This window comes from Crocuta crocuta, unplaced genomic scaffold (assembly GCF_008692635.1).
Source record: "Crocuta crocuta isolate KB4526 unplaced genomic scaffold, BGI_CrCroc_1.0 scaffold65, whole genome shotgun sequence".
Classification (NCBI taxonomy): domain Eukaryota; kingdom Metazoa; phylum Chordata; class Mammalia; order Carnivora; family Hyaenidae; genus Crocuta; species Crocuta crocuta.
Genome location: NW_027530683.1, coordinates 1,568,472 through 1,584,408, shown reverse-complemented (window position 1 = coordinate 1,584,408; position 15,937 = coordinate 1,568,472). Strand labels below are relative to the sequence as shown.

General features: G+C 36.5%; 1 protein-coding gene across 1 annotated transcript in view; it reads left to right on the top strand.

The window, feature by feature from the left end:
* The window catches only part of TTC6 (tetratricopeptide repeat domain 6), a 184,353-nt gene that overhangs the window by 67,559 nt on the left and 100,857 nt on the right, over positions 1 to 15,937 (top strand). The window contains exons 5-7 of the mRNA XM_077769243.1: positions 1,297 to 1,506; positions 7,331 to 7,464; positions 12,158 to 12,352. Of these exons, the coding sequence (XP_077625369.1) occupies positions 1,297 to 1,506; positions 7,331 to 7,464; positions 12,158 to 12,352 (539 nt within the window). The remainder of the gene's footprint in view (positions 1 to 1,296; positions 1,507 to 7,330; positions 7,465 to 12,157; positions 12,353 to 15,937) is intronic.

Below are 15,937 nucleotides of genomic sequence, written 5' to 3'. Positions count from 1 at the left end.
GATTTTGTTAACCCCCCCCCTTTTTTTTTTATCAGTGAGGAAAATGAGACTAACAAGGGTTAAGTAACTTGACCAAAATCATACTTATGTTAATTGACAGATACAGGATTTGAATATTGTCCCTCTAGTTACAATAAGTTATAGTAATATCCAGTAAGTAGTTTTATAAAAATATGAGCTCCAGATTAAAGTTTCATTTTACAAATGGAAATTTCTTGGTTTAGCCATCCTTTTTTTGCATAATAAAGATATTTATATAGTATTTGATGCTATATGCTGGCTTTACCATTTATTTTACTTATTAACAAATGAAGACATTAAGAACAAAGTGATAACAATTGCATTTTCAAGTCGTTCTCTAGAATTCAGAATTTTGGGTAATCAGACAAGTTTTATCATCTGTTAATTTGAGGCAGTGAAGTTTTAAGTGCCAGTACTCCATAATCCCAAATAATATTGGTTTAGTATTGGTTAATATCCAAAAATGGCTCTAAAGAGATTTCCCATAAGACTTGGTTAGATACAGGTTAAGTCAGTGAGACTTTTTTTTAAAAAAAAAATGTTTATTCTTTATTTTGGCGGGGGGAGAGAGAGAGACACCATAAGCAGGAGTGGGACAGAGAGAGAGGTAGAGATAATCCCAAGCAGGCTCTACACTCAGCACGGAGCCTTATGTGGGGTTTGATCTATGACCATGAGATCATGAGCTGAAATCAAGTCAGATGCTTAACCACCTGAGCCACCACATGCCCCAGTGAGACATTTTAAAGGAAGACAAAATAGTTTTAAGAGTGATATCTTGTGAGAGTTTTTCATTAGGGCTTGGAATAGAGTTGGGATATTAAGGTGGTCTTTTTGAGGCCTCTGGGTCAACTCCTTTGACAACCTGAAGTCAGGCTTCTGGAAGAGCATCTGTCTAGCAGGAATCCCATTTCACAGGACCAAAGAACCTCAGATTGGACAGAGGTCAGATGTTTCAGTGGACCTTGATTCTGTATGTGTGGGGTGAAGTCAGGGTAACACTGGTCTTATGATTTCCTTAGTGTTGGTACATAATTACCTGGGAGGTAGCTGTATTTTCTGAGACAAGGGCCAGAGAAAATAATTTGTTAGCCTTTACATTTTTAAGTCAATTTGAATTTCTGTTTCTAAATCTTCAGAGGAAACTTACTACTTTTGCTTAATTTCATTCATGCATTCTTATAATCATTTTGTGGTTTCTTGAACATTGTGCAACTTAAAACTTTGGAAGGACCAATAAGAAGAACTTTTTGGTATGTTTGTGTTTTCCTACAGAATGTGCCTGAGGAACTTCCTGAAACTTTATCAAGTATTTTCCAGTTTGAACAAGAGGATGTATTAGAGTGGGGAGTCTCAGAAGCAGAAAGCATGGTATTTAAATCTCAGGAAGCTCTGGAAGTTCAACCAGCAGATGAATCAAGTAAAGTTTTGAAAGACGAACAGCCCATAGATGATTCCAAAGCAGCCAAATGGGAGTCTTTAAAGGTAAAACACTATTTGTGTTGGAAACAGGATTGTTGAGGATGTGCAAATGTGAAGAAATGGCCTGGGCAAGGGCCATGGCGTGGAGGTAAGTTCACCCTGAAAAAAGGGCCCTCTGCATGCATATTGTCTTTTGGGGGCTTTTATTGTCAAATCTAATTACAACTCTGGGAGAGAAGACACGTTTTTAAGGAGTGAAGGACCTCAGGGCTTTCAGAAATTGACCAAGAGTCCTCCCATTACCATCTTGGAGGCGCCAGGAACTGTAGCTTAGGGACCAGGGCTGGTCCTGAGCTTTTTATATTTTACAACTTTGCCCTGTTTATGAGTTTATTTTAACCCTGAGTTTTTTCCTGTTGTGAGAATGTTTTCCAGATTCATTTTATATATGTATAATTTAAATAATTTTTACCATATTTGTGTGTTGCCTTACTACTATTTACTTATTACTTTTCTTTAATTTGAGTTACTTTTTGACTGACATGAGTTTATTTAAAAGGGGTACATTTTTTTTTTTTTAGTGTTTAGTTATTTATCCTGAGAGAGAGAGCAAACAGGGGAGGGGAAGAGGGAGAGGGGGAAAGAGAGAATCCCAAGCAGGCTCTGTGCTGCTAGTGCAGAGCTTGATGCTGGGCTTGAACCCATGAACTGTGAGATCATGCCTTGAGCTGAAATCAAGAGTCAGATGCTTAATCGACTGAGCCACCCAGTCTTCCCCCAAATGGGTACATTATTATTAGGATTAAAGAAGCCACTTTTTTTTCTGATCCACAAAATAATTGTCTTATTACCATGGATTCTCTCTCTGACTTATTCAAATGGATACCACTTCTTGGGTAAACCACTTTCCCTCCTCTTTTGGGTTCCCTCTTCCCACTGAAGACCATGTTCCTGCTCTGTTCCCACCAGGTCAACTAGCCATTCTTCAACTTGTGCCATAAAATTCCAACTCTGAAACCATGGATTTATCTGTGATCTTCCCTTCCCTTCCTTTCACCCATAATCAGCCTCCAAGGCTTAGATACTTCCTAACATTATTATTGTTTTTAAAATTTTATTTTTAAGTAATTTCTACACCCAATTTGGGGCCCGAACTCATGACCCCAAGATCAAGAGTTGCATGTTCCACCAACTGAGCCAGCCAGGCACCTCACCTCCTAACATTGCTTGTAATTTTTTTCCTTGTCTTTTCCAGTTGCTCTCAACCTAGTCTGGGTCCTGGTTACCCTATGTTTGGATTAGTGCAGTTGCCTCTTGTTTTTTTCCTTCACTTCTCAAGCTTTACTTTCTTAAGTTCATCTTAAATGATGCTAGCATGTTGATCTTTTGGAAATAATGCATAATAAGGAAAGTGCACAAATAATAGTTGACCAGAGAAAAATCCATCATTGCTGTGGAGAAAGGACTTCTATGTTGGACTACAGGCTTCATCAGAAGTCATGCTATGTTTCTAAAGCTTGCACTTTGGGTATGAAATGAATTCTGCCAAGGCTAAGTGACCCCACTCACTGCTAACTCCTCCAGGTGAATCCTGTGTTTCAGACTCACACCTTCTAGATGTGGCGATCTTAGCATATTTTTCTTTTTTCTTTGTTTCTTCTCTTTTCTTTTCTTTGACAGTATCTTTAAAGGCTATGGCATCTTAATGAAAAAGTGTTAGGCTATTGGGCACAGGTAACTTCTACTTGAACATTGGAACTTTGGAAATAAAATGTGGGCATGAGAAGCAAATGATTAGCTACTGAATGTGTTAAAAGATGACGTGGACTTTCTGGACAGCAATTTAACCACCATGGTCTGGCAGGAATTCAAATCCCTCATTAGGAAAGTTTCACACTAATTCTTTTGGATTGTTGTGACTGTTGCTAAATATTATTAAGAAATTATGGAAATGTATTTATTTTTGGTAAATAGAGGCAGTCCTTCCCTAAGGTAACTAGAATTTACTGAGTATTTACTGCATGCTAACCACTTTGCTAAGTGTTTTACATATGTTGTCTTATGTTTTCCTAATAACAGATTTCTTAACAAGACTATATTTGAAAAACCCGAGTTATAAAGAAGATAAATAACTTGTCTAAGTATAAATATCTAGTTAGGTCATAAAGGCAGAGCTTGGACTGAGATTGATCCAGTTCTGGAACCTTTATCTTTACCCCTTTGCCACACGGCTCTTTCATAACAACAATTAACAGGTGTCTGGTTAAGTACAAAAACAGGCTCTCAGTTGCAAAAGTGACTAGGGATGGAGTGTCCCTCACTAAACTAGGGAAATGATTGGGCAAGAAAGACTTGGAGAATGGATTAAGAGAGCTCTGAACTGGAACCACAAATTTTCAAGAGGAGGAGAAGAGAAAACCAAAAAAGACTTTTATGGATTATTGTTTTGGAATAGTGTGGGGCATATTAAAAATACCATAGAAAAGGGCACTAGAAGCATTCCTGTGATTCATCCCACCAAGTATCTTGTATTTATTTGCATTAACATTTCAAGATCAGTTATAATCCATGAACTTTACTCTGGACATTCGAGGTCATAAAATTAGTCTCTAGCATCTCTGGCACAGGAATGAGGAACAATACACTCCAGCACGCCAGGCCAGATCTGGGGACAAGAAGACCTCTTTTGACACAGCAAATAGAACAAGCACAAAGATGTGATAAAGGAGCACTGCTCAGAAATATGCCAGAAGGTCTCATTCAGGGAAAAAAACCCAGAGAATTTGATCAGTCTTTACTTTATTGGCCATTTATATTCTTAGAAGCTCATTAGTATAATAAAGGTTATTAGGACTCTAAGTCATGACCAACATGACTTAGATAAATTAAATAAAAAAGAGAAATTAGATAATGGTGACTATGAAGAAATGACTGACACAAGGGTCTGTGAGAGAATTGTTGAGCATTTTAAGAAGGAAAAGGGTAAAAAAAATTTGCATGGGCAAATTGTATATACTATGTGTCCTGAGATTTTAAATGGAAGGAAGTTTAAGAGATGCAGGATGCCCTAAATCCCTCCAGTTCTCACTAAACAGTTATGAGTGATCTATTGCATTCAGAGTTTTAAACATGTACAAAAGATGAAAGAAGAAATGCATATCCATAGATAAACATAAAAGTGGCATATGGCTATAACAATTATATCAAAACCCTTAAGATCCACAATGTGTTGAGGCCTGTGAATCATGCTAAGAATAAAAAAAAGTATTTTTTTCCATATTAGTTTAAAAGCAAAGAGAGAAATAAAGAAAGATAGCCCTGTCATTATGGGTGAATAATGTGCTGACAACATATGACAGAGCTGCCGTAATTTAATTTTGGAGAAAGGTTGAGGTTTTAAATAAACAGAAATATGACAAAGAGAAAAGGAAGCTGATAAACTTGTACTTTGCTTCTCTTAAATCTGACAAGGAGAATAATCTTTAGTTTAGAATGAAGAGAAAAAGAAGTGATAAAAGAAACCTGAAGCCCAAGATTGGTAAAAGATTTTCAGAGTTAACTTCGATATCGGAGCCTGTCAGCTCAGGTAGCTAGGTTGAAGCCTGTTGCACCCCTGTCAGCTGACCCCTGTCAGCTTTGAGGAGGTGCTGAAGTAGGAGAGGACCTAGAAGCCTAGAGATTGGCAGCTGCAAATCTGAGTCTTATTTTTTTAAGGATAAGGGTTATGGTTTCTGTATGTATGCATTGATCTTGGACAAAACTCTGGAATGATTAAATGAATCATTAAAAGAATTTTAAGAACCTTCTAAGAGCCCCTGTACACAGCTTAGAAGAGGAAACAGTAATTACTTGGAGCCAGCATGAGTTTCTTAAGAACAAGCTATAGAAGACCAACCTTATTTCTTTTTCTAGAAATACTAGACTGAATATCAGAAAAGAGTTGGACCTGGAGTTCAGTGAAAGCCTCTGAGAGTGAAGAGCTTGGCCTACAAGAAAGCTCAGTCAACATTAGTTATTGTCATTAGCCTTTGGATTTTGGCAATCCATTTATGTAAGCCTCCAAATGACAGTTTTGTAGACAAGACTGTAATCAGGTGAACTGCTAAATGGATTTGTACTTATGCGAAGGATGCACAACTAGTCATAAGAGTACCTAGTGGACTGCAATAGGGCTGAGTCCAGTTCAACATATTTCCTAGTAATTTGGATGAGAATATGGAAGATTTGCAGATTGAATTTGTAGATAGCATCCAAAGGAGATTGGTGAGATTTGGTTGGCCAGACCTCAGATGAAATTTAATTGAGATAAATGTGTGAATGGTTCTGTCCTTGGGTCCATAAGCTAAGTGCATAGATACAAGGTGACATGACGGAGAGCAAATATGAAAAAGACCTCAGAGTTTTAGGCTATGATTTAGTTTTGTGATAGGAAAGTAAGTGCAATCATAGTTTGTGCTGATTGACGAATATCATAAAAGAGGATCATCTTTCTCCTGGTCGATCCGATCACATCACACAACACAAATGTTGTGTTCAGATCTGGGTATCTAATCCTAGGAGTGACACTGACAAATTAGAGACCATTTGGAAGAGAGCCTTCAAGATGACAAAGCACAGTGCTTCAAAAACATGTAAGGTAGAATTGAAGGGACTAATGATGTTTATCTGGGAGAAAAGTGGGTCCAGGAGAGTCAGCTGTATTCAAATATTTGATTGTCAATCAAATGGAAGGAGCTAGATTGTACCTGTGTGCTCCTGAGGTTTGAAATGAGACTGGAGGGTAAAAATTGTTAGGCTCTATAACAAACAAACAAACAAATAAACAAGCAAACAACTGGTAGACTTTCAGAGAAAGTGACTGCCTTTGGGTATATCCAAGTCCTCTCTTCCTCATCGTGTTCAGGCTGGGATGGATGACCATAAGGTAGAGAAACTTTAGGGGAACTCAAACATTAACTAGGTAGTGAGATGGATTGGTCTGTACTCTGAGCTTTCCTTATTCATCACCACTTATTTACTTATGAAATTGTAATAGCTCTGTCCCATCTACTGCAGGGAGCCTAAACCCTGTACCTAATATAGGAGAACTTCTCTTTATTTGGCCTCCTTCTACTTATTCAACCATATCTCTCTGCTTTCCCTAAGGAAGGCCTCTCTGCTTTCTTCCTTAAATCTAGTTTAAAGAAAACAACAATAACAACAACAACCAGAGCAACCAACAGAGAAAAAATATCTTTAGATGAAGTATTATCATAAATTCTGCAAATTTTCTAGGAAATCTAGGAAAACAATACTCCTAATACCTATAATGATAAAAAGGCAATTATTTAAGGAACACAATGCAACTGTATAATAAGTACAAATTGATAAACACTGCTCAAAACAGTTAAAATTAATCTTGGCTTGTGCTTGCAATCACCTGTCATGCCAAACTTTTAAGAGGCTAAGGGCAAGTTCTATTAAAAATACCAATCAAAGGGCACCTGGCTGGCTCAGTCAGTGGAGCATTCAACTCTTGATCTCGGGGTTGTAAGTTCAAGCCCCACATTGGGTGTAGAGATTACTTAAAAAAAATCTTAAAGAAAAAATACCAGTCAAGAAGAATAGATCTATCAAGGGAAAATATATCTTTAATAATTTTAAGGCAATAAATAAAATATTATAGATAAATATGATACTAATATTTTATTGCTATTAAGGTGTATATGTAAAAACCTAGAAAGAGATTTAGAGGGAAATGTCAGCTTACCTTTAGAATTTATATTCTGTTATCAAATATACATAGAAATTAAGAGTTTCAATGTAAGATAGACCATTAAATATGAGAGAAAGATCTAATTTTCATGTTGCAACTTTCCTTAACAGCATACTTTATATTTTCTTGAAGGTGAAATCATCAGAATTTTTGCAAATCAGAGGAAAAGAAGTTAAGCAAACACAAAAAAGTAAATTAGAAATTCCGCAACAGAGACAAGGAAGGTGTTCAAAACCCCAATGGGATCAAAAACTACCTAAAAAAAAGTAACTTCCTTAAGTTTACAAATTTTACTGTCAGTAGCAATGATAACTGAATATGCATTTTTAAAGGAAGAATAAATATTGAGGAAATTCATATATGAGATCTAAGTTAAACTTTCCCACAGGAAGAGTTGGTATTAGATATTATGGTTAGGATATATGTGTTATACTTCACACTTCTTTCTATTAATGCTTTTGACCAATGTACTTAGTTTAATGATATAACAATGGTCTAACTAGAATAAAAATAGCTCTTAGACAAAGGAAAATTAAATGTTAACATGTCAGATCTGATACTTGGTTGTATTAATACATAATTTGGATTAACTCCTTATTATATTGGTTAATTTTGTTATGGCAAAATAAAATAAAATAAAATTCAACCCAACATAAAATAGGCAAATTTGGTAAGATGACATCATTTTTCTCTACCATTATTTCATGTTTTATTTTCACCTCCCCTCATTTTTAATGGAAATTCTTGCTACACGAGGATACAACCAAAATTTTGAATAATAATGTGTAAATGCAGTTTAGAGTAATGAGTTAATTTTTTGTCAATCACTTTGTTGAAACTGATTTTCTCCTTATTTTACCACTAGGTTTTTATGGGTTGCTTTATTCTAGATTCTTCTTCATTTAACTCTTTATTAGGGCTCAAAGAAGCTTTAATTATTAGCTTTTGTTGTTGCTTAGGGCACTGAAAGGTGTATTGGACATGGAAGACAACCTTTTTATGGCCAGCCTAAACTTTGTAAATGGATATTACTCACAATTTAGTAGCTGAGAATAGACTCATGGGAAAAGAATTCCAAAGTTTATGAAAGAGTCAAATTGGCATTTAAGTGACCCTGTACATGCCATTGCTTATCTGCATTGCTTTAAGCTCATTTAGTTAGCAAGATTATGTATTAAAACAAATAGTGACAGCAGACAACAAGTATTTTACCTTCAATAAATAGTTACTGTCAGATTATCAATGAAGCAGAAACTTCTTGATTTTTTTCCCCTAAAAAACCTTGCATTTAGTGCATTAAGCAAAGTAGTGTGGCCACACACAGAGTCAGAGTCTTTTCTTTTTTATGTCTTAGTGTTCCAAAGAATGACAAATAGTCCTCTTTAAGGAGAGTGTGCTATAAAAACATACAGCCTTTCTTGAACATGCCAAAAATATTTGTAGATCTTTTTGAAATATATAGTACTGTGTTAATTCATTAAAATTGAAATTAGAAATTTCCATTGGAGAGAAGTAAGAATAAGATGCAGAGGAATGAAAACCTGATAGTAAAGAAATTTATATAATGAAAGGGAATTTTGGAAAAATGTTTCTGAAAATCCTTTATTCACTGCTCTTTTCTCTCTAAGCCATTTTTTACATAACTTTTCTCACCTGTGACTAGCCCCCAAATTAAATTGTTTTCTTGGGAATTCAGCCATCTCTTGGAACATAATGTTATTTAGCTCAATAACCTAGGGAGATTCACTTACAAATCTGTTATTAGAGTATGATGGAATTCAGAGTGGTTGTGATGCTTTTTCAAGGAAAAAACGTTTGTAATTTAATCTGAAGTACGTTTCACTAGCCAGGACCTGTTCCAGACAGAATGNTCTCCTCCAGTTAGGTCTCTTTGTCTCAGGCATTTCCAAATGCTTTGGTTTTACCTCTCTTCACCTCCTCACCCCCACCCCCACCCCCAGCTCCCACAGGTTTATCCTATTCAAACATGTGTAAGTTTTATGCTCTGTTCAGGTGGAGCCCTATGCTATTTTGGAAATGATATAAACTGCTCTCTATTAGTGATTTAATAATGTCCATATTGTGCCTAGCAGTGGGGTGGGTGTTGTCCAGTACAAATTAATAACAACGGTAATAAAAATAAAACAAGCATTTCTTGAGAAGTTCCACAGTCCAGGACTTCTTTTTATTGATTTTACAAAGGCATTTGTTAGGGGTTTTTATTTTTTATCTTACAGAAGACCTTCAGAGAGACCAGTGATATAGCTTGCAAGTGTTAGAACTGAGATTCTAATCCAGGCCCAGCCGACTCTAAAGTCTATCTTCTTCATACTATGCTACTATCTAGAACACATGGAGCAGTTGATGGGCAGACTGGCATCAACCCATTAGATAAAGGGTCAGAAGGGGTGGCACGAGAACAAGGCAATGTATCAAAAGAGATATTTTTTAAAAAGCAGTAAATTTTGCAGCAAAGTTTGTCTTGGAGGCATTGTTTGAAGGATGTTTAAACATGGGCAAAAGGATAAGCAGCATTTGACCCACAACTGAAGGAACTGACAGATATTGTTGGCCCTGTAAATTGTCCTGGAAACTGATATAATAGCTAATATCTGTCATGTGAGAGACACATTAAATTAAATTTAATTAAATAATTTATTTAGAGAGAGAGACAGAGACAGAGTGAGCTAGGGAGGGCAGAGAGAGAGAGGGAATCCCTAGCAGACTTTGTGTTGTCTGCAGAGAGCCCCATGAGAGCCAGGCTTGAACTCACGAACCCGTGAGATCATGACCCAAACTGAAACCAAGAGTCAAATGCTCAGCTGACTGAGCCACCCAATACATTCAATCCTTTCTTTCTTTTCTTATTATTGAAGTATGGTTGACACACAATGTTACATTAGTTTCAGGTATATAATATAGTGATTCCACAATTCTACATGTTATGCCATGTTTATAAGTATAGCTGCCATCTGTCACCACACAACACTATTACAGTACTATCGAATATATTCCCCATGCTGTGCCTTTTGTTCTGTGACTTATTCCATAACTGGAAGCCATATCTCTCACTCTTCTTCACCCATTTTGCCCATCTGGTTGCCCTCCCCTCTGGTAGCCATCAGTTTGTTCTCAATTCCTCTCTTCCTTAAAGTAACTTTATCCAGGATGTGCTAATAAATTAATTGACTTGTGTGTGACTTAGTGATAATTTTATTTTATTTTTTANGGGAGGGACAAAGAGACGATGGGACAGAGGATCCAAAGCAGGCTCTGCGCTGACAGCAGCAAGCCCAATGCAGGACTTGAACTCATGAATTGTGACATCATGACTTAAGCTGAAGTCAGATGCTTAACTGATTGAGCTACTCAGGCACCCCTGACCTAGTGATAATTTTAAACAGGATTTGAGCAGAGGCAGTCTGACCCTAATGTCTGTGTTAGAAGTAGGGCCACATGCTAAGAGCCTTGAAATTTAGAAAGAGGAAATTAGACAAATGCAGCAAGCAGCAGAGAGCCATTATGCTGGGCAAAGGAGTATTTAAAGACAAATGTGCCAGAATTTTGTGGGAGGAATGGAAGAGAGGAAGAGACCGAGGATGTCATATTCAATCCAAATCCAATTGGCAGACCCTTGCTAATGCAGGCTGAGGTGATGAGGACCTTGACAAGAGTGTCTTGGAAGTGAGCAGGGAGAAGCAGCAGCCCTGGGCAGCAGAGAAGCTCAGTCTTTCATAGGATTTTCAGGTGAAGGGAAGAGGACTCAAAGATGGCTCAATGTTTTGTATCTTAAAGATGAGGAATCTAGGTGAGATAGTGATACTGGAGGTCAAATTTGGGAGGTCTTGGCACAAGAGAAAACAGTTGAAACACTGAAGCTTGCTTTTCAATGTTCAAAAAGAAGCTCAACCCTGGAAGCCATTACCCAGTCTGGAAGATGGAGAAAGAAAATTGAGTGACTAAATCAAATTATGATGAATTTGGGAGGTAGATGGAGAGCTGGGATAGGACAGGTTTTAAAAAAGCTCGCAAAGAAAGAGCAATTTCAGGAAGAATCATTAATATGGTCAGCTGTGTCTTGGAGATTAGAGAACATGATATAAAGTTCATTTGGTTTGATTTGATGAAAAGGTCATCATTTGGTTAGTGTAAGAGTATAATTTTAGTAGGGAGGCGGGGATGGAGTAGAACTGGATGGGGGTCACTTCTACCTCAGGGGTTATTAACAGGTAGTAATAAGAAAAAAAGTTGTCTTATAGTCCCCAGCATTGTGTTTAGATCCTAGTAGTTACTCGCTAATTTTATGAGCTCTCCAAAATAAGCCTGCTCTAAAATAAGGATAACAATACCTCCCATATAAGTTCATTGTGGGAATTGGAGAGAATGTATGTAAATCACCTAGCATAGAGTAGTAGCAGTACTTGCTCAATAAGTATTTGTTGACTGGATGACAAGTGACAATGGAAAATAAGAAAGATCTCCATGTGTTCTTCTCTACTTTGGAAAGGCAGGAGAGAGACAAGTTCTGCATAAACTTAGAGACTTGAGTTCATTGATGCTAATTAATGGATAATGTACTACATTATTCTACCTCTTCAGGGACATTAGCATTTGAGCAGAGTAGCAATGCATGATGGCTGGATATGATGTCACCAATGGAGTTACAGAAGTCAGGAGAGAAGACATTTGGGCAGGATGGTAATGAGTTTGCTTTTCAACACGTTGCTTTTGAGGTATCTGTAAGTCATATAGGTTGAGATCTCCAGCAGAAAGTTGGGTATATAACTTTGAAGATCTGGCCCCCAATTGTGATATTAAATTTGTTATAAACCGTTATTATAGTTTTTAATCTTATATGTTTAGACACCCTTTTTAGAGCTTAAACTAAACTGTTAACGTATTTTATGTTGAAAGACCACAAAATGATTAAAGAAGCTCCCTTTCTTTTCTTTGCTGCAGAATTCCTCAAGACTACCCCTCTCCTACCCTTCATGATCTGTGCACCACTGTCCCAGCCCAGGAGCTGCCTGTTAACTTGCACTTGGCTTCTCGAGTGTACCATACAGCTGACAAAAAAGGTCACAGTACTTTGCTTGGGATATTGGGAACCTCTTTCTTAGGTGATCAGTGTACAGATGAAGAGTACAGAGACAGGTAAGAGTTCCACTGGTAATTTTCTTTTATACTAGATTTAAACTGTCAAATTCTATCGTTGAGGTTTAGATTTTGATGACACAATTCTGTTTTTAGACGCTAGAGAGGAGTAGTTTTGTCCTTTTCCATTCCTTCCCAGCACACACACAGTCTAGGACAGTGTCTTCATTTCCTACTGTTATTAACATGAACCATGGCCCATCATAAGGTAACTTCAATTTAGTGGTGTCTACTTACCAAAGAGTGTCACATACATTATATCATTTGTTCTTCATAACAACTCTGTAGAATACAGATGTGAAAATTGAGATTCATAAAAATTAAGCAACTTTGCCAGGCTTATACATTAAGAAAAATCACAGATTTGGGATTCAAAGTCAGTCTTTTGGATTTCACACCATCATTGGGCATACTTGAGTCCAGGGATTATGTACAAAAGTCATTACCTCTGGAGTTTCTTCCATTTTTCTTTGTGTCTCACTTTCCTTTGGCATCTGAGTATTCTTTTGTAGAGAATGTAATTTATAGCATCCTCGAAAGAGAGGAGAAAAGGAAAGGGAGCTCACATGTAGTTAGCAGAAACTACATTCCTGGTACTGGGTGGTGTACTTTGCATCTTTCCTTTTTAAACCTTCAACTGTAATAAGTCATCATTTCCATTTTATTATTGAAGAAGCTTAGGCTCCATAATATCAGGTTGCTTGCCCAAGTTCTTATCTCTAGATAGTGATAAGAATCCACATGTGTCTTAGTTTTTCTCAGTTTTTTTGTGATCACCCACTTAAGGAGGAGTTTTAGACTTTTCCCCTCCCAATTGCCCTTCCCCATTAAATTTTAATACCGTGGATATAATGTGCATCTCATGGTCATATATGCGCACGCGCGTGTGTGTGTGTGAGTGTGTACACGAGCATACATGCCATATGCATAAAAAGAGTAAGCTGTCATCACCTCCCTCCCCAGGCACCAATTTTCACCCCTTTGGAAGTGATATCATCTGCCCATTGAGAATGCATATTTGTAAGTCTCTTGCCTTTTGTAAGAGTTGCTATAAATCCTGAAAAATCATCTACTACATGTTTAAGAATATTCAAAACATTAAACATTAAGTTAAATTTAAATAGAGACATTTTAAGTATTACATTTTAAGTATTTTAGACTTATGAGAATATTTTATAAGACCACTTTTAATTACACAGACTATCACAGCATTATTAGTAACTTATTCTTTCCATGGTGTATTCTGAGCTCATTTCTTCAAACTTGACTTTTAGTAAAAATTATAACACTTTTACTGCATGTTTTCAAGGTGTAAAATCATCTGGGGGCACATGGGTGGCTCAGTCGGTTGAGTATCTGACTTCGGCTCAGGTCATGATCTCATGGTCCTGAATTCAAGCCCCCTGAATTCAGGCTTTGAGCTGACAGTTCAGAGCCTGGTTTAGATTCTCTGTCTCCCTCTCTCTCTGCCCCTCCCCTGCTCATTCTCTCTCCCCGCTCCCATCAAAAATAAACATCTGGTTTCCCTGTGCTCAGTTATTACAACGAAATTCAGTTTAAATTTCTAAAACAGGGTCATTCTCATGCTTATTTTCTAGTTAGGCAAAAATATTTTTCAAAGATTTATTTACTATTCACAATCTTAAACATCTAAATCTTTTAGTTTTAATTTATCTGGTGTGTTGAAATTTTTGAAACAAATTTTATGTGAAGAATTTTGGAAATTTCCAAACTGTTCCAGTTTCTCTGGTAGAAAATAACAGTTGTGCAGTACAGTCTTTGGCATGTCTTTGAAAAGCCTAAAGCTGAGAGTGGGAAATAAAGACATTACTATAAACTAGTAGTCGTGAACCCACTATTCTAAGTCATTTCCATTAACACTGTAATCTAAGCATCATTTTGAGGTGTTACAGCTTCTAATAGTCATGTAAAGTGTTAAAAATACTGGTATCTTTCCAATTCTAAAAATTTTTTCTTCAAGTAGATCTTGCTTTTTCCAAGAGAGTCAATAAATGTTCTATTTGATGATGATAATTCTTGGCAATTTGTTCCTAAGTACCAAATAAGAAGTTAATTTAAGCACTGAATATTTAATTCTCTGGCATCCATCTCTTGAGGATTACCTTGCTAAACATAGCTTAACCTTTTCAAAATATATCTATCTGCTGAGCCTACAAGTTCAAAGAAATGTATAATTTTTTTCTGCACTAATAAGTGTTCTCAAGAAAGGTAATTGTAAACGCAAAATGAATACCCTTTCATTTGGTGGCTTTTGTTTTTTTCTGTGAGATGAACAGTTAACTACAAAGCCTAACAGTATTTGTGGCTATATAGTTTTAATGCTTTCCCAATTCCACATGTAGTAATTGATATTTGTGGCAAACACCAAGGATATTTTAATGGGCTAGATAGGTACATACTTAACTTTATTTAAAATAGCAATAAAATTTTCAAACTTATGCTTATTTTGCTAAACAGCAATTTTAATGAAAACTATAAAAATGTTTCATATCAATTATAATTTTGCTTTTAAAGTTTCTGTATTTTAAAGAGAAGTTTATAGTTGCTTAGTTAGAATTCTTAGCATGGAATTTTAGATTTGGGGTTTTCTTTTCTTTTCTTTTATTTATTAAAATTTTTTTTAATGTTTATTTATTTTTGAGAGACAGAGAGAGACAGAGCATGAGCAGGGAAGGAGCAGAGCGAGAGGGAGACACAGAATCTGAAGCAGGCTCCAGGCTCTGAGCTGTCAGCACAGAGCCTGATGGGAGGCTCGAACCCATGGACCGTGAGATCATGACCTGAGCCGAAGTCAGATGCTTAACCAACTGAGCCACCCAGGCGCCCCAGATTTGGGGTTTTAAAATAAGAGAAATCATTAAAAGTGTTTGAACACTTAGATTAAGTTGACAGTTTGGTGAATAGCCTTCTAACATCTCCTTGTATGTGCATGTGTTTAAACCACATATGGCATTCTATAGACTGATTTTTCACTGAGGGTTATGTGTGAACATTTAAATATTTTCATATTATTCACTAACTTAACTGAGCTGCAGTGTAAGAAGATTCCAAGTGTGGAACTATTTATTAAACTTCCTGCTTTAAAAAATTTTTTAATGTATATTTTTTGAGAGAGAGAGAGAGAGAGGCAGAGAGAGAGCAAGACAGAGGATCCCAAGCAGGCTCTGCACTGTCAGCACAGAGCCCAACATGGGGCTCAAACTCACAAATCGTGAGTTCATGACCTGAGCTGAAGTCAGATGCTCAACCAGCTGAGCCACCCAGATAACCTTTGCTCTAAAATTTTTGATGTATATTGCCAGACTTCTTTCCAGAAAAATTATTCAGACCTGTAGTCTACCAACAGTTTAAGATCTCCATTTCCTTTCACCCTTATCAAACAACTAATTATCAATCTTGATTTTTTTTCTAATCTGATGAGGAAACATATCTTTTAGTTACTATATATATTTTTTTATTTTCAATGATGGTGAGGCCTTTGGCTATTTTTCTCCTTTTGAAAATTATCAATTCATATTCTGTTGGGTCATCATTCATCTCTTCTTTATTGATTTATAGGTGATC